General features: G+C 41.2%; 2 protein-coding genes across 5 annotated transcripts in view; both read right to left on the reverse strand.

Moving 5' to 3' along the window:
• LOC110989874 (uncharacterized) overlaps nucleotides 1-22,716 on the reverse strand; it is a 34,181-nt gene extending 11,465 nt beyond the window's left edge. Inside the window, exons 1-4 of one of the 4 annotated variants that reach the window (XR_015425449.1) lie at nucleotides 21,234-22,716; nucleotides 18,763-18,829; nucleotides 14,789-16,325; nucleotides 12,284-14,278 (exon numbers count right to left, since the gene is read on the reverse strand). Coding sequence is in view for 2 of the 4 variants with exons in the window: in XM_087137381.1 (XP_086993507.1) it covers nucleotides 15,480-16,325 (846 nt within the window). In the remaining 2 variants the exon portion in view is untranslated. Of the gene's footprint in view, nucleotides 1-12,283; nucleotides 16,326-18,762; nucleotides 18,830-18,966; nucleotides 19,070-21,233 lie in introns of those variants that run through there. The other 3 variants (XM_087137381.1, XM_087137382.1, XM_087137383.1) reach the window with 3 other exon arrangements.
• Nucleotides 1,838-10,671, reverse strand: LOC110989883 (uncharacterized). Its single transcript, XM_087137392.1, has 4 exons — nucleotides 10,180-10,671; nucleotides 7,552-7,808; nucleotides 3,636-4,232; nucleotides 1,838-3,097 (listed from the first exon to the last, which is right to left on the reverse strand). The coding sequence occupies exons 3-4, from the start codon at nucleotides 4,224-4,226 to the stop codon at nucleotides 2,906-2,908; spliced, it is 783 nt and encodes a 260-aa protein (XP_086993518.1). The 5' UTR covers nucleotides 4,227-4,232; nucleotides 7,552-7,808; nucleotides 10,180-10,671; the 3' UTR covers nucleotides 1,838-2,905.
• Nucleotides 22,717-22,755: the final 39 nt, after the last annotated feature.

The following is a 22,755-nucleotide window of genomic DNA, read 5'->3' on the forward strand; positions in this document are numbered from 1 at the left end:
GTATCCCCGGAAACGCGCCTGCTATCACTCAGTGTCATGCGAATAAAGAGGAAAAAATTCCTCCATTTTTCGACAATATCCGAAATATTCTGAACTCGTTGTCGTCAACATTCGGTTTGTATCTTTGATGGTCGGGCGTTTTCAGCGTGTATAATTATGTGCTGATCACCGGATGCGTATAAGTAAGACACGTTTTAAACACATTCAGTCATAATGTAAGTATAAAACAGTGGTGGATGCAGGAGAGATTCTTGAGTTTAAAGTTTAAGTGAAGTTCTGCTTGGTTCATTTTGTATTCACAGAAGAAAGGGCCACAACTTTGACCAAAGTGCCGACAACGCTTGTATCTAAAAATAGTTCATTTGGACATTCCAGCGGGTATGCCACTGTGTATTGCGTAAGAACATCCTGAAATTTATATAAATAAAACAGCTTCGAGCAAAGACCACAAATGTCATATACGAATAACTTCCGAAGCCCAGCCAGACGGGGCTTCCCTGATGACCCCCATAGCATCATGGACTTTAACCGTCAGAGATTGTATCAAGAGTCTTCTTTAGGACCGGGAACCAGGCTAGCTCAATGTAAGGTAAGTTCGAGCGACGACCATAGGTAACTACAAATTGACTTACAATACCCAAACGATGAATGGTTTGTACGATCAAGTTGACCATTTGGGACCAGGCCCAGGGGTCAGGGCGCACCCCTGGTTACCAGTAGCTGATTTCATTTATCATTATATATACAGAGGGAAGCATTCACATGAAAATAATTGTGCGAGTTTTCAGTGACCATGCACGCTGCTAGAATCGTAGCTAACAGTGAAATATGAGTAACGATGATATTTTAAATACTAGACCAACTGGAGTCGTTTGGGTGTAGCTGAATTGCGCATGTGCATTGTTAAAAACAATTAACTTATGGACGTGCTATAGTTCGTAACGTTTGTGTGAGGGCGCTCTACAAAGATGAAATATCTTTAACTTCTCGACCATGTACCAAAGATCGTACACCACACATTGTAGGATTTGCACACGGACGTATATAAAAATTCTGGACTCGGAATGCCCTAATCAGCTTATAGAGATCATTGAATCCACTAGCGGCCATTTTACCGAGCCGAAAACGAAGCTTGCCCGGCAATGCCCGTCTTTGTTCTCCCTGGCGTCAATAGGTACAATGGTGAGAGAGCCAACCCGCGGATATGCACTGATCATGCTTACCTTGGCCACGGGACTTTTTGCGTAATCTACAGGTACGAAACCGAATTACCTCATGAAGAATTCTCAGATCACAATGCAAATGTCCTAGCTGTACTTGTGGTTCATTCCTGCAGCTCTGCCTTGCCTTCGGGTTGGCCCGTGTTTACCCCTTTCCGAGATTTACAATGCATCGCAGTGGCCACTTAAAAGGCATACCGCCCTCAATTTCCGTGTGTCTCAAGGCGGTCAGAAAACAAAACAAAACAAAACAAAACAAAAAAACGAGGAGGGCGGGGACTCCTTTTTTTCAAACGGGACTGGACAGTTTCGAAAGAGGGCGCCCTGTGTGCTATGCGTTATTCATAATTCTGGCTTAAACTTGAAAGAGTGGTTAATATGAAGGAGTAAGGATGTTCAAATCACCGATGTTTGGCAGCAGATGTACAGACTGGTCGGAAGTAATCCCAAATAATCTATCACAGTCCGAGGTTCGAATCCACCCTGTCGTTTGTACCTTTTTTTTAATCTTGAAAATACATGTAATAAGAGAGGAAGAAACAATCTCACGCTGCTTAAATCCCAAGTAGGGTTTATGTGGACAAGAACAAATATATTCCAACTTGACTTTTTGCCACTTTGCAGAAAAAGCACTCTTCAGCATGTTTTATTGTATAGCGCTGTCACCATCTCCTTCGAAATCAATTTATTAAGGTAAAATACATACGCATTTTTTATTTCATTTAATGAATTATGTTGACTGACTAGAAAGTGCCACTGTGGATTACCGAAGGGAAAACAAAAGCAAATTATTAGATATGCCAAACTGAGGTTCGAAAAGCGTCAAGGCAGAGCACAATGACAATTAACAAACAAACAAACAAAATGTGACTGAAAATCGTATACCCCTCAGCAACCACGAACGGATTTTATATTCATTAGAAGCAAACGTAGCGTTAGACTTCACGGAAAAACGCAAATTCGTTCTTTTCTTTAATTTGTCGAGGGCTACAACAATAGCGTTCTAGGGCTGGAAGACAGTTAACCGAGTTATACTATTCTGGGCATGCACATTTTCCCAAATATTATTTATCATTAAGGCATTTTGCTGTTACACGTCGAAATAAAATACCAATTACCTCACTCTAAATGGCAAGCACCAGGCGGTATCTAGAGCTATAGACTTATCCAATAAGACGCCGTAACTGCGGTGGCGCCGCACTCAAGCGAACATTCTTCAGCTTGACGCGCGCGTGCATTTAGCACAACGTCACGACACCCTATTGATTGAAGAGGCGTGTAACGCGCGTGTACCACATGCCCACGAGCAATGTGCCACCACAGTAATCAGGTTCGTAAGTGCGACGTCACTTCAATTTAAACCACGCCCACTGCACATCACTGCACATAGAGTTACATGCATTGATCGCTGTTCAACTTCAGCCATTGTCCAATGGAAGCCTGCAAATCGTGGCGCGTCTGCCTTTGTGACGAAGTCACTTACGAACCGCCATTTATCTGCATATTTTTCATAAATGACATTGCCTTCATGAATTAGCTAATAATGTTTAAGTTCAGAAATCAAGGAAATCATATTATTCCCAGAAATTGCTGCAGTAATTGACACTGCTCGAATAAGGGTTCTAACAGGGAAAACGTGAGAAAGCACTCTCAGACTAGAACCACTTCTCTGCAAGATGACCGTTTCAATTGGTTTTGTAAGCAGCACAGCAGTAGACCTTGATGAATTTGCGAGCTACCACTGACTGATCCAAACTGATGACAAAAGCTCGAACAAGGCGTGTGTTGGTGCTACAGGCGCAATTGGACACGAAGCTACAATAATTCTGTGTACATCGCTCAGTCAGGATCCATTGCTTGTCATCGGTCTCTGGAAACTAGACATCAAAAGAACATAAGGACAGCAACAATCAGCAAATGATTAACTTGAAGAAGCGGAGTTCAGACAGTAATGTGACGTTCGTATAATGGGACAAAAATGAAGGAAACTAGTTATACACAAACAGTTGTACGAATTGAAATAAATGGGTAAGCTTGTTGGCCGAGTCTTTTGCAGACCACATTCAGCCAAATTTCTTTTTACCGACTTCTAAAGCACCAGTATTTTGTGAAGCAAATCCGCCTACCTAAAGGAGGAGAACGAAGTAGATTTCCACTCGAGGAAATGTGAGTAGCTTAGCGCGATCGATGCAATTTTTAATATAAAAATGCGTTAGTTTTTGTCTTTGGGTACATTACGACAGTATCATGCACAGGTTCAAAAGGTTGGATGAGGGACAACACAAAATGCACACAACGAATGGGAGACTTTTCCAATGTTAAACTTTTGGAAAGAGATATATGTAAATTCACAAAATGCCATCGCTTAATGGATTCTGTTGTTGACTGTCAGTACACGTATTCGAAAGTTCTAACCTGCACAACTTGTATCAGTTCATCGTCATTTGTTAGTGCCAATGTTAGATCTTCCCAGTGTTCCTGTCTTGGGCAGATATTGGTTTGCGTCTGTACGGATCGAGACTGCCGCAGTGTCGGCAGCTCATCCGCTCGGCTGAAGTAGTCTCCGTACTGAGCTAGGATCTGATCCCTCTGTGCTGGGGTCAGTGTGACAATTGGGCCGTGTGGAATGTCTCTTCGAACGCTCTGGTGTCCGTTAGCAGTGAGCCAACGGCGAACGAGTGGTTGCTTCTCTTGAACTTCAAGTCTCTGCTCCGGGGTGAGCACTACCGTCACTTGCATGCGAATATAAGGCAAGCAGTCTTGCGCGGAGCACGCGTTGTTGGGGCGGACCTGCTCATCATCAGAGTGGTTGCGTCGTGCTTGACCAGCGTAATGAGCCACAGGGCTTCCACTGCCAATCTCGCTGCTACCACCATGGCCGCTTCTCGTCACGGTGCCCCGCGCACCGTTAGAAAAAACGACGACCAAGTAGAGTGGAATCATCACCAGGCCGTGGAGAACCAAGCCGATGGTAAAGCGAAGTGGCGCCATCTTGGTTATGGGCATGAAACTCTACGAAGAAACAAAATGATACCCATTTATATGTCGGCCCCCTTTAGTCTATATTTCTGATCTAAACAGGTGGTCAAAACTGGCATTGTTCTTCCAGCCGATTAATTCCCTGGCATCTTGAATAAGCACATGCACAAACTCTCTCCCCTTCGGAAAAAAGTCTGAAATCCACGTAGGTCCAATGATATTTTTTCACGAGGGAATTGAATTCAACTGAACAAATGTTTACTGAGGGAACTGTTATGATGCATACACAGATAATTCAAGCTAAATCAGTTTCACCAGTATGGAGGGCTGGATGGCCTAAAGATTTTGGACTTGCGGTGTTTGTGAGTATTGTAGTCGTAAAGGGTTCAGGTGTATTTCTGGAAATGCGAAAAATTTCATTTTTTTACATAGAAAACATTGAAAGGCTTTTTGATACATTTCACGGCAAAACGATGTAGCTTCGGTAACCTGCTTCAGATATGGGGGCACTTGACTTAATTGCACGACAAAAAATGCATCTTTGAGACTTTAAGTGCATTTTATCTAAAAAACAACAAGATTGTTCAGTGGTGTTTCACGATTACACTGTGAAATTTATAATTTCATGTATGTTGGATTTCACTTATCAATCTATTAAGCAAGATTGAAAATTTCCGAGTTTACAAGTCAGACACAATCAATAAAGACTTTTGTAAATTATGCTTTTGACATTTAAATGGTATATATGCTGGAAGAGAACACCAGACTGTTTTAAAATTTAATTGCAATTATTTAAGGTTGAACATCTGTTACGAAGGTTAATTTTAGTTAAAATAATTCAGAAAGAACTATTTTTGGTCAAGAACACTTTATACAGATACGAGCAGCCATGCTTAAGGACTTGAATACAAGGTTTGGAAATAAACTGAAAATAAATTGCCTACACCAGAAGGTTGAAAAGCAGTGGTGATTTATGAGACACGTATCTGACACTAATACATGTGAATATAAGAACAAATTATGTTGAGTTTCAAAAACACATTACAGGCTATATACTTCAGTTAGAAAAACTGGTTGCCACAGTTGAGCTCTAGTCCTGTTTAACTCCTTGGATGGCAAGTCTGAGTTCAAGTCATGTTGATTCTTAAAAACATCCTAATAATTATTCACTTCAGTTACAACTTCATGTTAACACCAGATTTTATTAAATTTCCGTGAAATAATAGTTTCAACATGAAGCCCTTGCCAATGTTCAAGCCAAAAACACTTGTTGCATGTCGTTTAAAACAAGTACCAGTAATGCCGAGGATTAGCACAAGTCCCGTTGATTCTTAGAAAAGCATACTGGAATCCATTTAAGTTGCAAATCTGTTCCACAGTTAAGCGTCCATGTGTGACTGTCATAACGGCACGCAGTAACGTTGTTGGATTATTTCAGTAAAAACGTGGAACAGTAAATCACCCTTTCTGTAACTGGTCAGAGCAAAAGACAGATCTACAGTTAATGAAAATGTGTTGAAGTGGACAAAAAGCGGTTATTTTTCATTCAAAGACTAGCATATTTTTTGGCAAAACCAAGCGAAGATACATTTTTTTGCCATATTATAAAAACTGCATTGAATGAAGGACGTGGAGACATACTTTCACCTTACAGATTTGCTTGATTCGAGCGACCATTTGGTACATCACGACACCCTATTGGTGGAAGAAGCATGTAACGCGCGCGTACCACCTGTCCACGAGCGTTCTGCCACCGCAGTAATGGCTTCTAAATCTGGTTGTCAAATTACACTATATTAATCAACTTTCCTGTTCATTTGAAAAAGATGTCAAACACATGTTTGTTGAAAAAAAAGTCCTCAGTTTGTTCCAACATTTTTGAGCCGAAATGTAGAATCTGATTTCGATAAATTTTAGACTTTATATTGCTTGCATGGAATGATTTAATCGTTCTACTGTCAACTAAAGGCACTTTCATTTGACATGTGTTAACATGTCTACGTTACAGCTTGCGTCTTGGTTACGTTGGTCTCTGCGTTTCTTACGTCGATATGAAAACCAGGCTTAGCTTAAATTGTCGTAGCTATTCATGAATTTGCTTTGTAGATAACACACCGTTTGACGCAGACAAAACATGACGAAATTGCCGCAATGAAGAGCGCGTTGGCGAACAAAACAACGTAGCAGATCTGAAATCGAATTCCACAATTATAAATACCTCAAACAGTTTCCCTATTCAACAACACGCAACGTGACCATGTATTAACATTTGATGAAATGATGATAATGCTCGCTCAGATTTGATAATGTCCACTGCGTAAAAAAACACTTTGGAGAGATTAATCCATCCCCATCGGTCAAGAGTCTGCATGTGCGGCGCACGGCAAGCAGAAGAAGCCGCGCGCGCCAGGTCCATTATTTGGCGATTCTTCAGGACAACTGGAACAAGAAATACACCATAAACTTAAGGGGGGGTGTTCAGGAAAATGGAAGTAAAATTCTAGAACAACATTATTCGAAATCTATCATATGTTGATTTCTTTTGACTCTCTGACTAAAAAAAAGTATTTACGAATGGGAATAGGAATATGTTTTGCCGTTTAAATCAACGTTTGGAATCGGCTCAAGAGTCTTGTCCATTCTCCTGAGCCATTCTTAAACGCATTTTTATGACCGGTCAAGCACATAATTATTCCCTCATAAATTAAACAGTGGCGAGAAGTGACGTCCCGGCCGAAATATTTCCGGCGGGAGAAATCCAGACAATTCTAGTGAAAATAAATGTTGCGGGAAATCCAACCGAAATGCACGCAAGAGAGTACTTCATTTCAAAAGAAAAAAAAATGATTAATGCAGTCTCTAACGAAGTGGTGTTTTCCTTGTAAATTTTACCATGCAAAATGTCCGGTTTGGGTTGGAATTAGGAAAGACAAAAGCAGAAAGGACGCAAGTGTTTCTGCGATATTCAACATCAGCTAGGTTACATTGCAAAGAATATAGTAAACTTTTAGTCAACCCTCAAACTGACATCTGGTAGCACTGCACTCTAAGAACATAAATCTTGAATAGGAATTTAACTTGTTAATGATGATGATATCTACAATCATAGTCAATAATCGGCCTGTTTTAGCCACTGCAACGAAATATTCCAAGTTTATTCGTTTTTCTTTGTTATTGCAGCAAAATTCAAGTCAAAATTGAACACCGATTTGAAATCTTGAATAAAAATCCGAGAAATTATGCTTACCGCTCCTGGAACGGAATCAAATAAGTTAAATTAGGCGACTACACTTTTCAACGCGGTATAAGAGCCAGATTTGTTTTGAGAGTACTTTTGATTAATGGTACTCACCTGGTAACCTCTAAATTGCTCGTGATGCTGTCTTTGTTTGAAACTGGAGATGAGCAGTGGTCGTTCTGATGAGCGGAGCAACCGCTCGTGCCTTTAAACTGGCCAGCCGTTCCCTGAGCAGTGACTGGTGAACTTGGCCTGGTGTCTGATTGGCCCTTGCGCGCTGTCACTCACATCACCGACTCTCGTGTCCGTTCAGCGGTAGTTTTGTTGCTGGCTGAAGGCACAGACTCCGATAGGCACAATAAATCAGTTCACTAATAAAGTTTTCGAAGACAAAAGAGAAAAAATGTGCAAAAGCTGAAAGAACATGACGTTGAAATTTGTGCCTCTGTACACTTTCAATGGGTCGCTCAAGCTTTTTGTCTCCAATAATCATGGCCTCTTGAAACCAAAGTATGCTGATTTCCAAAACGTCTGGCCTTTTGTGCAGACCTTGGCAGTCAGAAAAGTCAGTCCAGAGCTCTACACTATTAACAAGCAAACAAACTACAGAAGAAATCCGTAGAGGCGGTGTGTCAGAGGAGAAAGCTAGATCGACCATGCACTCTTCCCGTATTGTACGGGAGCGTTCCTTTTTTAAGTTTGGGGACGCTACGTCCTCCACCTCTGGCCCCCAATGGCTTGATAAGCCCAACTCAATTATAGTCTGGTTCCCAGACAAGAAGATGTCACTAATCCATATCTCTTTCGATTCAAAGGTCCAGTATGCGAAAAAAAACTTTCACACATCACGCTGGGGAAATCCGATCCGTCCCGAGTAAACGTTAAATATCTCGGGAGGATTTTTTTTGTTAAAGGGCAGGTAAAGTCCAATATTCCAACAAGGGAAGCTTCCATTAGGCATGAAGACTAGTCTCTCGTACAATTTTTCTAATAAAAGAAAAACACTCGTCTGGTATCACCCAGAGTCACGTGTCAAAAGAGTACGAAATTCCTCCATTTTTTCGACTATATCCGAAATATTCTGAACTTGTTTGTCGTCCAAATTCTGTTTGTTTCTTTGATGGTAGGGCATTTTCAGCGTGTGTATGTCCTGATAAACAAATACGTATAAGTAAGACACGTTTGAAAAAAATTAAGTCATAGTGAATGTATTAATGGTGGTGGATGCAGGAATTCTTGAATTTAAGTTAAAGTGAGGTTCTGCTTGGCTCATTCACAGAAGAAAGGTCGCAACATTGTCCAAAGTGACCAATAACGCTTGTATCTAAAACTGTTTCTTTTTAGACAACCCAGCAAGTATAGGGATCGTCCATAGGTCCCCTAAAGTACGTATGCACAAAATGCCGTACGCATGGCGTACCCAGCGGCTCCAACCCCTTCCCCCTGTGAGCATGCGCATTCCACATATCTTTTAACAGTACATTGTGCATCCACTAGAGTAGTACTGTCATTCGCACAATAACAGGTTTCTGTACTGGTAGGCCTATTTCTTTATCAATGGCCATGCAACATATTACTTGGCAGCTTTAAAAAAAGATGTCGTTGAATAAAAACAAAACAAAAAGAAAATACCGGTGCCTTTTTCTCTCTTGTTTGTATGAGAAAGTGTATTGACATGATGAACATTCAGTAAAGGCTTGAATCCCCCCCCGTGCGCATGGTGTACGCAACGGCACCAACCCTCCTCTTTCTTCCTCCGTACGTACTTTATGGACGGCCCCATACCACTGTGTATTGGTTTGAACTATCTAGTCGACCATTTGGGACTAGGCACAGGGGTATGTTAGCATCGCTGGTTATCAATAGCCGGGTTCCTTCATCATGACAGAGGGAACTTTTCACGTGAAAATAATCGTACGAGATTTCAATGACCATGTACGCTGCGAGAATCACAGCCAACGGTGAAATGTGAGTAACGCTGAGAAAAATTGACAGAGTGTAACTGAACTGCGCGTGCTCATTGTTAAAAAGTAATTGGCTACTGGTGGGTGCACCACCGAAAATAGGCCAGAAATAATCCAGCGAGCTCATTAATAAAAGTTATAAACTAAAAATATTCTATATTAGAGAGTCCTGAGAGCCATGGAATTGGGGCATTAAAGAAGCATGGCAATGAACCTCTGGCCCGGACTCAGGGCTTCCAATTCGGAGCAATTTCGATGCAGTCCAGTCTGAAAGTGGCACTATTTAGCCGTTAGGGATGCATTTCAAAATGGCTATTTTTCCATGGAAATCTGCTTCCTTTTAGGGGTGGTCTGCTTTGGGTGAGAATTTCTCCAAAATTCATCAGTCAACCCACTAAAATTGAAAGGAAAATGAAAGAGGTAATGTCGAGCATTATTTTGCTGTCCAGCTTGCCACCTGATAGAGCTGTATTTTTAAAATAATTTTGAAATATAAGGATTAATCATTGGTGTCTATGGAAATTCATTTTTAGGGGTGCACCCTGGTTGAACTATAGTTCGCGCCCGAACTTGTTCGTAGTAATAACGTTTGTGTGAGGGCGCTCTACAAATATCGCTCACGTCTCGACCATGTACCAAAGACTGCACACCACACATGGTAGGATTTGCACTGATCATGCTAACCTTGCCAACGGGATTTATTGTGTGACCTACCGGTAAGAAACCGAATTACCTCACAAAGAATTCCCAGATGACCATCATAATGCAAAGGTCTTACCTCTGGTTGTGTCCCTCGCAGCTCTGCCTCGCCTTCGGGTTGGCACACATTCTACCTCTTTCCGAGATTTACGACGCACCGCAGTGGCCCCTTAAATATAAGGCATACTGCCCTCCATTTCCGTGTGTCTCAAGGCATTCAGAAAAAAAAATGAAGAGAGTGGGGCCTCCTTTTTCCAAACGGATCAAACAGTTTGGAAAGAGGGCGCCCTGTGTGATATGCATTATTCATAATTCTGTCTTAAACGTGAAAGAGCTGTTATACTATGAGGAATAAGGGTGTTAAATCGACGATGTTTGCCAGCGGATGTACAGACTGGTCTGAATTATTAAATCTGGACTTGTAATCTGACAGTCGGAGGTTCGAATCCACCCTGACATATCTACTTTTTGATCTTATGCATGTAATAGACCAATCATATGATGGAAAAAATGCCGTTTTGCTGTTACACATCGAAAAAAATACAAAATCTTAAAACAGCAGTTAAAATACCAATAACCTCATTGTTTTCTACTCAGAGTAAGCGTGCTTTACCAGGGCGGTGCTTGGCATCTCCAGCTACAGATAATTAAGACGCCATAACTGCGGTGGCACCGCAGTCAAGAGAACATTCTTCAGCTTGACGCGCGCGTGCATTTGGCACAAGATCACGACACCTTATTGGTGGAAGAGGCGTGTAACGCGCGCGTACCACCTGTCCACGAGCGTTGTGCAACCGCAGTAATGGCTTCCAATTCCAGTTGCTGAATTACATATCTACGGATTCTCCATGAACGATGATCCCTTAATGATTTAGCTAAATGTTTTAGTTCAGAAATTAAAGAAATCATTTTCCAGAAATTATCGCAGTAATTAATAATTAATAATGAGAAAGCAGTCTCAGACCAGAACCACTTCTCTGCAAGATATTTCTTGACTGTTTCAATTGGTTTTGTAAGCAGCACAGCAGTAGACCTTGATGAATTTGCTCCCTACACAGAATTTGTAATTTTAATGTTGGATTGATGAATTTAGTCCACGTGAAATGTTATTAGATTTTTTAGCCCTTCATCGAACTGTCAAAATTGGGGGATATGAGACCGAGATATATATGTTTCTGCACGAAATCGGAAAAGGTAGCAATCTGTATTCTGCAGACTTCTTGCACGCGTAGTAATTCTCAGTCTCTCGGCGCGGCGCGGGAGAGCTACAACCGGTCAAATCTCCACCCTGGCGTCTTGCCGTGCCGCGCCGAGAGAGTAACTCCCCGGGGTGCGATCCGGTAAAAGTCCCCGAGGGACACAGTTACCGGGGGTGCGGCAGTTTTACCGTTAACAGTGGCAAATGTTATGACCCTTCTCCGTTGTTTGTGCAAGTTTGGGCCTAGTGCTCATGCTCAAAATGCCTCAAAAAATAATACAAAATGACTGTTATGCTTTACACCACGAAACGTTTCGAAAAACCCCCATTGGCTTACTCCCACCGCTTGCACAACGTGATTGGCTAATTTCTTTGAGATGCATGACGCAATATCTTCGATCCCTCATTGGGTGGAATTCATCTGAACAATTCAATTTGCATATGCGTTAAATATGCATGATCATGACTAGGGGGAGCATGCAACCCATAATACTTTGCGCATTTTCACAATTTCTTTAATGAACAAGATTAATAACCTTTGTCGTTGGGACCCATTTAGAAATCTAAAAATCTACTGATTTTTTTCAGCAGGTTGCAGTGTGCTTGGGGAGGTATAGTGTTTGTCTAAATTAAGAGGTAAGGTACTGTGCACCGCCATATCTCCATACCATGTAGATTAATGGACTTTTTGGGGTTACATTGTGGTCAGTTAGAAAAAGATGTACAAAAGTGTCTCCTTTTCACTTTGGCCACTTCTTGCCACGCTTTCTCTTAGATGCTGCTCATCTCGTTGACCCTCCATCGAGAGAAGTTACAGGTTTAGGCGTTCGGAGAAGTTATGGATATTGCTAATCGATATTTTATACTATACGGTGACTTGCAACTCATGATTTGATCCAAGCAACAAATCTGAGGTCTGTTGTTAGGCCTACAAACTTCGGAACTTCTACTCTGCTGTTAAAATATACACATGATTACAAACGGCTTTGCACGTCAATAGTGGTTTATTATTAACTAAGATTTCAATGCGAGCCATTTTGCGATGAAAAGTGGGTTATTTTCTGACAGTAATGCGTTTTGCGAGAAAGTTCAGTTTAACATATATATATATTTAAAATGTCACATTAGAGTAGGCTTTCCGCTACAATATATCCAAGTTTATCATGCACAGTAAGATACATTATGTTGCATTTGAAGATGAAAACGTATAAACAAATCGAAGCACTGAGCTACTTTTTTTTAGCAAGAGCGCATTTTAAACTTCTATTGTATACAAGCTTGACTTGATAGAAGCGATTCATTGTTAATTAAAAAAATACAGGTTAATACTTTTAAGTTTGGGAAGTTGTAGATTATAAGTAACTAATTTTTGGAACCTTACAACTTGTTTGCTATAGCATAATAAAGAGGCAAAGCAAGGTGAATTTCACCTTGTATCTATTGTATATAAAAGGCCAACACCTCGAGTGTGAGTCAAAAACTGAACTTACACATTCTATTAATGCATGCATAAATATTGTTATACAATTACACAAACCTGTGCAGCCTTGCACTTGGGACTAATCAAATTATGATTAGCAATATTTATTACTATATTGTCGTGAAAAGTCCCCCGGATGGAGAGAATAAAACGACGAGATAGAGCCGCATGCCCTACAGACAATAAAACGGAATGTATTGTGTCATTAGATTGATTGAAAAATACCTCCAGGCCGCAGAAGCGTTTCCAATCGATGTCATTTTTAACGAATCAACTGCACGGCTTCTGCAACAATAATTACTTCAGCAGCTGTGTATTCTGCGGCAACGATTCTGCAGCTTGAAGGAATTTATTTATTTTTTCAACCAATCGTATAATACAATTTCACCCTTTTTTATAACTTATGCATTTTACGAATCCGTTTATTCGGCGTAAAGGGGAAAGCTATACCGAATGAGATGACAGGTTGAAAAACACAGTGCTTTACCGCACATGGTTAAATACACGGACCCCCCCCGTAAAACCAGCACTGCGCTCCCAGACATCTTTCCATTATGACAGGAATCGTTGCTATGGCCAGAGATTATCTCATCGTTGGTTTTCCAAAACCCAAATCAATGTAGTTACATTTTGGAGGAAAAGAACAAAAATATGACATTAAATGGCACATTACATACATTTAGTGTAAAATATAAATGACATAACCTGGTAATCATTAACATGAGCGTTTATGCAGTTCATAGCTGAAGGATTACGCGCGGACCAATCAAGCAATCAATTGTCACAGAATCTATCTAAACTTTGTTAATTCATAGGTAAAAATACAACTTAAAAGCACTTAGACTCGAGTTATTAGACTAGCAGGAGGTTGCTTGAGCCAGCAAAATAGTTTTTGTGCCATAAAATCCTTTTTGCCAAAGGATCAAAGAAGTTGAGGGATCCTGAACTACAAAATCACCATGATGAGATTTTAAGCAAAACGCCTTGATAATGATAACAATAACCAGTATTTAAAACGCTCTCTGTAGTAACTAAATCACATCGCTTACAAAAAATAAACAGTCGAACAATTTCATGAACTTAATTAAATGGTCTAATAAAATTGACAATGGAAGTATTATATTATTATTATTATTGGTGGAACAGGCAGGTTTCGATCATTTTCTGAAATTGCTCCAATGAATGTGAAAGGGCAGACAGTGAGTGTTCTGTAGCCAGCTTTGTTGTGGGTTCGGGGGAAAATCAACCTGAAAAAATTAGGGTTGGAGGGTAGGTTTGGTCTAAAAGGAACATACGGCATAATAAAGGACTGCATTATCATTCTGGTGACTGATTATGAAATGATTCGTAAATCAGTTAGTAATAACTTACAGGTTAATTCGTTTGGAGATGGGTAGTCAGTGCAGTGCATGCAGCAAAGGGATGGGATCCTGCCCTCGGTTTGTTGTGTAGATTAGACGAGCTGCCCAGTTCTGAAAGCTCTGGAGTCTTGTGAGATAACTTATTGGAATGGAGGTGAAAAAGCCCATTCTAATAATCCAACCTTGACAGCTGAGACTTCTGAATACGTGTATGCAAGTATTCTGATCGATGAGTTTTATCATTTTGGAAACATTGCGAAGATGAAACCGGACAACGCTGCATATGAAAATGTACACCAAGATTCATAGGTTTCACAATTGCGTGACCCACTTCAAGTACATTTTTGGGAAGCCTGTTGGGGTTAGAATGTCAACCTATTAGGCCCTATGAGAAACTCAGTGTTTTCTACGTTCAGTTTCACTTCTTTACAATTCATTAAGATTTTATATCAACCAGGCATTTACTCAAAGTTCCAAGGGCACGGATGCTATTATTCGGAGATTTGGGATCAAACGAAATATACAGCTGAATGTTATCAGCACAGCAGAGATAATGACACACCGTGAAAATGGGGTTTGAAAGTGTGTAACTAGAAAAACGAAATGGCCCCAAAACAAAGCAGAAATCATGTGGCAGTCCTAAACTTACTTGGATAGGCTGAGACTTCTTACCCTGTATTTCTAATGTGGTTGACCAACCTCCAAGATCCTGGACACCAATTTTAGATGAGAGACAAGATCTTAATCTCTATCTATTTTGTCGAAAGCTGTTGAATGATCTAAAAGTATGAGGAAGGTAACCCAATTGAAATCAAGATCAGTCATAATGTCATTTTTTCACTTTTCTGCAGTCTCTGTACTGCAGTGGTGTGCCGTATATAATTGATGGAGATCCATCAGTTCGTGGGCTGCCATGTGGGCTATTCATCTGAAAAAGACAATTATTCTCAATGATATTTCCAAGAAATGACAGGTTAGAAAGCGGTCTGTAATTGCTGAGGATATTTTTTATCCACAGCCCTTTTTTTCAAGAGAAGTTTGATGATGGCCAGGCGAGCTCCTTTTGGGAACACGCCATTGGCCAGAGACGTACTATATTACTATGAAAGTCGGAACTGGGAGGATATAGGTGCAATGTTTTCCTTTAAAAGCCAGATTGGGGGTGGATCGAGGTTACCTGACTTATTAGGGGAGTCCTGGATAAACCGTAAAAGCTCATTTTTATCAGCTAAATTGAAGTAAGACAATAGCTCGTAAATGAATAATTGCTTATCTGGAGGATGTTTGTGCAATGTTGTGTACTTTTGTAGAAATTTCATTTGTGGGTGACAATAATTTGTTTATTGGTCGTACAGGAGAAACCCACTGAATGAGATGTGGTTCCAGGAAGCACTTGAGTGCGCCTGGCCATTCATGGTTAAATACACTGTGTCTCCTCGCTGCAGAATCATTACCGCGCTGCCAGACACCTGAGCCTCGTGATTCGAATTAGTGTTGGTGCCGGAAATAACCCAGTCGTTGTTTTTCGTAAGATGAACGTAAAGGTGGCGACCGGTACCTTTGCACACAGAAAATGTGAACACGTAGGTTCCTGGAAAATTGCACGTGAATGTACCAGTTGCTAGATCGAAGCTGGTGCCCGGCAGAAGCACCTGGGTCTCTTGGAAAGGCAAACGGGTTTGGTCACTCGAAGAACTAAATCCGTGTGGCCTACTCACAGTGAATGCTACCCGGTGGTTGGAGTTATTTAAAGTCTCTCCGGGCTCTCCCTTTTGACCTTTGACACCAGCTTCCCCGGCTGGGCCGTCCAAACCAGGTGGACCTCTCGGACCAATCTTACCGGGCAGACCTATCCCGTCGTCCCCTTTCGGCCCAGGGGTCCCAGGAGCTCCCCGCTCGCCGACGGCGCCAACTGAACCAACCTCACCCTTTGTACTTGGCTCACCTGCTTCACCCTTAGGACCCGGCTCACCTGTGTCACCCTTTGGCCCCGCGAGGATTCCTGGGCTGCCCGGCAGGCCTGGTATGCCGGGTGTTCCAGCTGGTCCCTGGCAGCACATTGGACATACCCGAGACCCAGGACCATCACCGTCTGTGGGAACCGGCCCAGAAATGGCAGCTCGGAGCTTCATAAAGTTACCCATAAGGATGGCGATCGAAAGGATGGTTGCAAAGCAGATTTTCATCTGTAAAAAATAAAATAAATCGAACGAAGAGCGAGAAAGGGGAATTAAGGATTAAGATGAAGATAAGGAAAGATATAAAATTATTCAGGGTCTTGAAAATTCATAAGCCAATGTACATTGCAAGGCAGTGCATAATGAACCCACTTACACAAGAAGATGGTATAAATTTCACATGTGGGGCAGGTTATGCTGGACCATATCACGGCCAGGGTAGTCTTTGGTCAAGGTGCGTGTGATACAGGATGCTTAGTTGGTAACTCCTACTAGACCAATACGAGTGGCGAAACTAGAGGCTTCGGCACTCGCATCTTTTTTTTTTTTTTCGTGTTACCAAGTACTTTTATCCAGGGTGCACGCGTGCTTGGACTGAAGGCTAGAGCTGGGGCGGTTCCCCCACCCCTAAAAAAAAACCCTCTCTTGAAACTTATTGTACATTGTAAAGACACTCATTGTCAGCAAAAGTTTCAACTCAATCTGACATACAATTTGTCACGACTGTTACAGTCATTTGACGTTCAAGGCCACACCTGTGCCAACCCTCCCGCATTGAGCACATCAGTGGACATGTACACATTTTTTGCGTTCCTGTGTCGGGAACATGGCGCTGCGCGAGAATCGTTCCACACATTGGTGTCACAATAACTGCAAGTAGTTACTAAAACGCCCGAAAGGCTTGATTCTTAAAACAAATATTATAAAAAATCCACTGCGGCTATATCGGAAAAATGTTGATGGGACGAAATCCGACCCCAACTCTTTTTGGCAAAGAAACAAGTGTTACAATGCACTAGAGGGTGTTTAAAGTAATACCAGCAGTACTGAAATAACACCAACAGTTTTAACACCCATAAAAAGTGTTGGCATGGTCCTGATCCTCTCAAAACACTAGGTTTTTTTGCGATGCAGGTCAGTGCTGGTTTAAATGTGGACGTTGGCTTTATAAACAAAATCAGAAATAGAACAAAAAAGCTGTTAAAAGAACTAAAAGGACGTCCCAAATCCTTCTCAACACGCAACAGCTTTAATGATAGGGATACTGAAAGTGGAACTCGTCGTTACGGTAGGGGTAGTGCGGGGAGGGGCTTGTCCAACCCCCCACCATTCTCCGGCCTTGCAGCCGGGCGTTCTAGCTTCCGCAAGGGTCCGTCTAGGTATGTGGTATTGCTCAACAGTACAACAGTATCAACTTTGCTGGTTTCATGCTGCATTATCAATGGCAAACGAGTAGCAGTGGTTCCATCCGGAATGGGGTTTTGCTTTCATCCCGTATTTTGTATAAGAAATCTTGCACGAACGTCGAGGGTTTGAGTTCCAACGGTTAGGCTCGTGAAGTTGTGATTTTGTCCCATGAATTCTCGGTTACCAATCAGCATGATCAACTGTAAGAGCCAAGCTTTTGGGGGATCATCCCACAGCCGGATTCCACTTCCAATAATTCAGCTGTGCTACTTTTGATTTTTTTTTAAACTTGGCATGCGGATAAAAAATGTTCCTTATAAGTAAGGAAGTCTTTGAAGTTTCAAAGTAATTCAATATATGGGCTTTGGTTATGCTCATTGAAGTTCATGGCCTCGAGCGTACCGGCTGCGTGCATCATAAATTCTGAAGGCTCAGCACGGGAAAATTCATTCCGACAAAAGTAAAAAAATATTGATGGAGGCGTATTACGCCTCGGCCCTTAATAGGTTAAATAAAAAGTGGATGTTGTCATTCGCTCCCTAAGATCCCACCTGTCCCATAATCAACCCCTTCGTTGCTCAGTGCCGGACAGTGGTGTTGAGATCATACATTCAATTACAACTCTGTTTTCAAATGTTACAAATCTTAGTTTTTTGCCTCAGAAAGTGTCTCTATGCTGTGTCAAAGCTGAAACGTTTGCCTTTAATATATGTATCCAGAAAGGTAAGTCAAAGTATCATGCACGGTTTGAGGTTAATGGTGAGAGTGATCCGACGCATCATACCCCAAACAGTTGTGTTTTTATTGTCATAGAGTTCCCAGAAAGAAAGCAAAATTGTTAAAATATTATGCATCCCCTACGGGGGGAAATGGAAGAACAAAGGCGAAATGGTTTTTCTTGGGGTGACATTTTATCAGCTTTAAACGTTTCTTTTCAAAGTAAAAATAATGTCTTTCAAACAAAATGAAGGGCGCAGGGTTGCACCCCCCTGTCAAAATTGTCGCAAAGGGAAATAACTCTCCGCTGATTTCTACCAGTTTACTCCTGAATGCTTTGCCAGCCCCCGGACAATTCTGGCATCATAACTTTGGTATCAAACCGACACAATCAATGATTAGTTATTCTCACACGTCCCCCGGCTCAGACGGTATTAATCATTGGTGCCTTTAATAAGGGATGGCAATTTTCGTACCTAAGGAAGGAGACTGTGCGTTCAATATTTCAACTGATAACAAGCGAGGAAATGAACACATTTACCTTGGTGGTGTCTCGCTCCTTACGTCAAAGGCCCAAAGAAATCTTAGTGCGTCTCGTTCAATGTAGGCTGAAAATAATATCAAGTAAATCAATAAATCTTTGATCTGTAAAATTGATTGCTGTAATAAACAAACTATGCACAAGCTCTACTAACAATACAAACACAGAATACGGCTCTGAAATTTATACTGCAGCAAGTAGTACCATGTTCGTAACAAAATGAAAAGGGTTGTGTACGCAGACAGATACAGACTAGTGTGGTCCCGAGGAGACGACATAACTTCGGTGGCATCGTACATGCGCGTTCCAAGGTTTGACGCGCGCGTCCATTTTGTACATAACATCACCCTATTCGTAGAACGAGTCAGACTCAGATTATCCCGAATCTCACGATTCCTAATGTCCTTTCCCACCTCAATTTGCACTTATAACTCTTATTTGTACAGATTTTCTTACAATACATTCCCCTGGCTTTTGAAGAATAATAGTGATTATGTTAATTCCTTTAATTAATGATATTAATGTATTTTTTCCAACACCTGTGTAATTTTGTTATAATATGTGAAAGCAAAAAAAAAACCAAATATCCTTTTCTGCTTGCATATTAGGACAATAAATACAAACTGTACTGAACTGAGCTGAAGAGGCGTGTAATGCGCGCGTACCATCTGTCCACGAGCGTTGTTTAACTGGTTTCTAATCCTGTTCGCTGACTTACATTATATGCATTAAATTTTCCTGTTCATTTAGCATTGATTACACGTTTGTTGTAAAAACAATCCACAGTTTGTTCCAACATTTTGATTGAGCCAAACCGTAACATTTGATGTCAGTAATTTTTAGAAGAGTACCGAAGTACCGAAGTGAATACGTCACACGCACAATTAGTGTGTAAAAGGCATTAGCGCGAGAACCAGCGCGTGAACGAACACGCGCGCGTACTCATTTTGTTTGCACTGCACTTTCTGGTTTACAGTGACGTCACACTTCGGCACTCTATAGTGCGCAGCGTGCGGTCTTTTTGACTTATAAGCATTTTAAAATGTTTTTCCACCCTTCTTCTTCTGAAGAGAGTACTGGAAAAATTAGGTAAGGTCGGTTTCTGTGATCTGAACTTTATTTTTTACAGAAATAGGAAAACTTTGCAAGATCATTATAACAGAATGCTATGAAGTTAGATATTCATTTAAAAGAAATTATACATTTTTCATATATGACGAGATGTGGATATAGTTATCTTCTTGACGTGGGACTTTGTCGCTGCCCTTCAATTTTCAACCATAATTAATGCACAGGTATGTATTTGCCTTTGTACCTTATCAGTTTAATGACAGGCACACTCATAAAGCAATAAGTATGTGCTTGGCCAATCTGAAAGGTTTGCTAAAGACCAACCCAGGAGAATGGACGAATGCATGCCAATGCCCGATCCGTGGACGGGGGCGTTATCAACGTCCCTTCTCCTGAGCCTTTTGTTCGGCAGTTTAATTCATTTTTTTCAAACACACCCCTTTAGTCATGTCATGGCAAGTTCCTATGCCGAGCAGCTGCAATAGGCGCGAAAGCTCTGGAGTGCCGTCAGGGATAAATTTTCAAAACGAAAACAAATAGTTTTTACGAGCTCTATTTTTCCAAGTTCGTTTTTAGTAGATGTTTTTAAAGTTTTTTATGAGTTATTTTTTTAAAGTTTGTTTTATGAGAAAGAAATCCAAACCTGACAATTTATATCTCCTGAAAATTAACTTAGAAAAATAAATTTCATAAAAACAAACATCATCGAAAAAGATATCTCGTAAACAAAAACTTTAACCCCAAGGACATTCTTGGAGGTAAAAGTATCTTCCTGTCTGGTATGTGGGATAATTTATATTGACTGTGAAATCTATCAACAGCGACGACAAGCGACTTCCCGGCCGAGATATTTCTTGCTTGAGAATTCAGACAATTTTCAGTGACTGATTTCAGTGACAGTAAAGGTTGCGGGAAATCCAGCCGAAATGTATTCATACGAATCCCTCGTGTCACAACCAAAAAAGTGATTTATTCAGTCTTCAACGAAGTTATTTTTCCCCTGTAAATCTTAACATGCAAAATGCCCGGTTTAGGTCGGAATTCAGAGAAGAGCAACAACGACACAAGTGTTTCTGCAATATTCAACATCCGTTCGACCGACCTGGTAATGCAAAGCACGTAAACAGAAATGCATTGCCAAGAACGTCAGACACTTTTAAGTCGCCCTTGAACTAGCATTTAGTGACTTGGGCTCAAACAACAGAAAAACCCTGGATGGGAATAAAGATTTCCACAATAACAGATCACAATTGGCCATATTTTAAGCCACCACACCGAAATAAAGTACTACGTGCACATGCGCACTTGCCTTCCTTTAAGTTGAATTAGGCGCCTACATATTTTCACGGTGTATAAGAACCACACTTGTTCTGACAGTAGTTTTGATTAATGGTACTTACTTTGTTATTTCTAACTTGTTTGCAATCTGCTCTCTCACGATGCCGTCTTCGTCTGCAGCTTAAAATGAGCGGTGCTCGTTCTGATGAGCGGAGCGCCCGCTCGTGCCTTTAAACTGGCCAGTCATTTCCTGAGCAGTGACTGGTGAACTTGGCCTGGTGTTTGATTGGCCCCTGCAAGCTGTCACTCACGGACATCACCGACACTCGTGTCCGAAGTGGGCTGCGTCTAATTGACGAACATTACCTAGATGTCAGTGGTACATTAATAATCATGCTCTTCATTGATTGACGTGCGCGGACCTGTCAGTCACAGACCTCTCACTTCTGATCACCGACTTGTTGGGTGATCAACTGTGATTGGTGAATAAAAAATGACGTGCACCAGCCGGTGCGTGATTCATTGAGCGGTATCCTACCCCACAGCACAAAAATACTGCGTAGTCCAGGTGGTCGTGACCAGTAGTCAGGTCACTTGTAAGTCGGAGGAAAATTTATAACACCAAACTTATCCACTGAATAGACTTTATCATGAATCGTTTGAATCCTATCAGGTCCAATTTCTAATTCGACGTATAGTTGCAAGTGACATTGGTGCCTTGGCACCGTATTGAATCAAGAGTTTAAATAATATAATTTGGCCAATACAATTAAAGGTAAGCGTTGCTCCTTTGGGCCTTTTCTATTACACGAATATCTCCAAGAGTTTTGCCTAAATCCGATTATTAACAGACAGTGTAAAGAAAATGTATTCTCGATTCATAACATGATCCTTTGACTGTAAACTGCCACTTGCTTCGTTGAATGACTTGGCTGGGGCTGGTTCATGTATACAGTCACCTTTGTGCAGTCCAGGAAGCCGCTGGCTAGTTGCTACCGTACGCTCGTGTATTATTTTCCAGCCGTAGCCAAGATCAGGGCTTGTCGATGTGCAATGCCCGTTTCGGTCGATCAATTCCGAATGACAGGCTCGTTCAGTTGTAAGGCAACCTTGGGAACAAGTAACTTGGTCAGATCTTGTCCGAAGGAGTCGTTTACTTCACTCGACATTGAGCACGCGAACCCGTTTGCTTTTCACAAAAAAAGCACTTCTCCACCTGAATAACTTGGAATAAGTAAGTCTAGGAACAAATTCCCACAATGTGGAATCTTTTGTGAGTGTTAAATATAAGACAATTTTGTCTAAAAAAAGTGGCTAACTTAGCCTTTGAAAATAAATTAAAAAGGCTCCTTTTTGTGTGTGTTTTCTTCTTTTCCAAAATAAAGTAAACGAGTTTTTATATCAAAAGGAAAATAAATCGACCACCTGGGTACAAACAAAATAAGATATGAAATGCCGTCGTTGTAGCTCACCAGAATATATTAGCTGTATACTACTGCCAAACAACCCACCTCACCACAACAACGTACGTGAAGAAAAGGATGAAAATATAACAACTGCAATCACCAGAACGAAGCAGAGGAACTCGGAGTAGTGAAGTGACCGCTGCCACCATCAGCAACGCAGGAAAGAAAAAGAGAGGGC

This window comes from Acanthaster planci, linkage group LG05 (assembly GCF_054643075.1).
Source record: "Acanthaster planci isolate LZ-2023a linkage group LG05, COTS_SCS, whole genome shotgun sequence".
Taxonomy (NCBI): domain Eukaryota; kingdom Metazoa; phylum Echinodermata; class Asteroidea; order Valvatida; family Acanthasteridae; genus Acanthaster; species Acanthaster planci.

Bases quoted from the DNA above. Each gene is read 5' to 3' on its own strand.
- LOC110989883 (XM_087137392.1), bottom strand. From the start codon at position 4,226: ATGCCCATAACCAAGATGGCGCCACTTCGCTTTACCATCGGCTTGGTT. The intron at 3,098-3,635 runs GTTAGAACTTTC...TTTGATGTCTAG, and splicing joins AACTGATACAAGTTGTGCAG to TTTCCAGAGACCGATGACAA.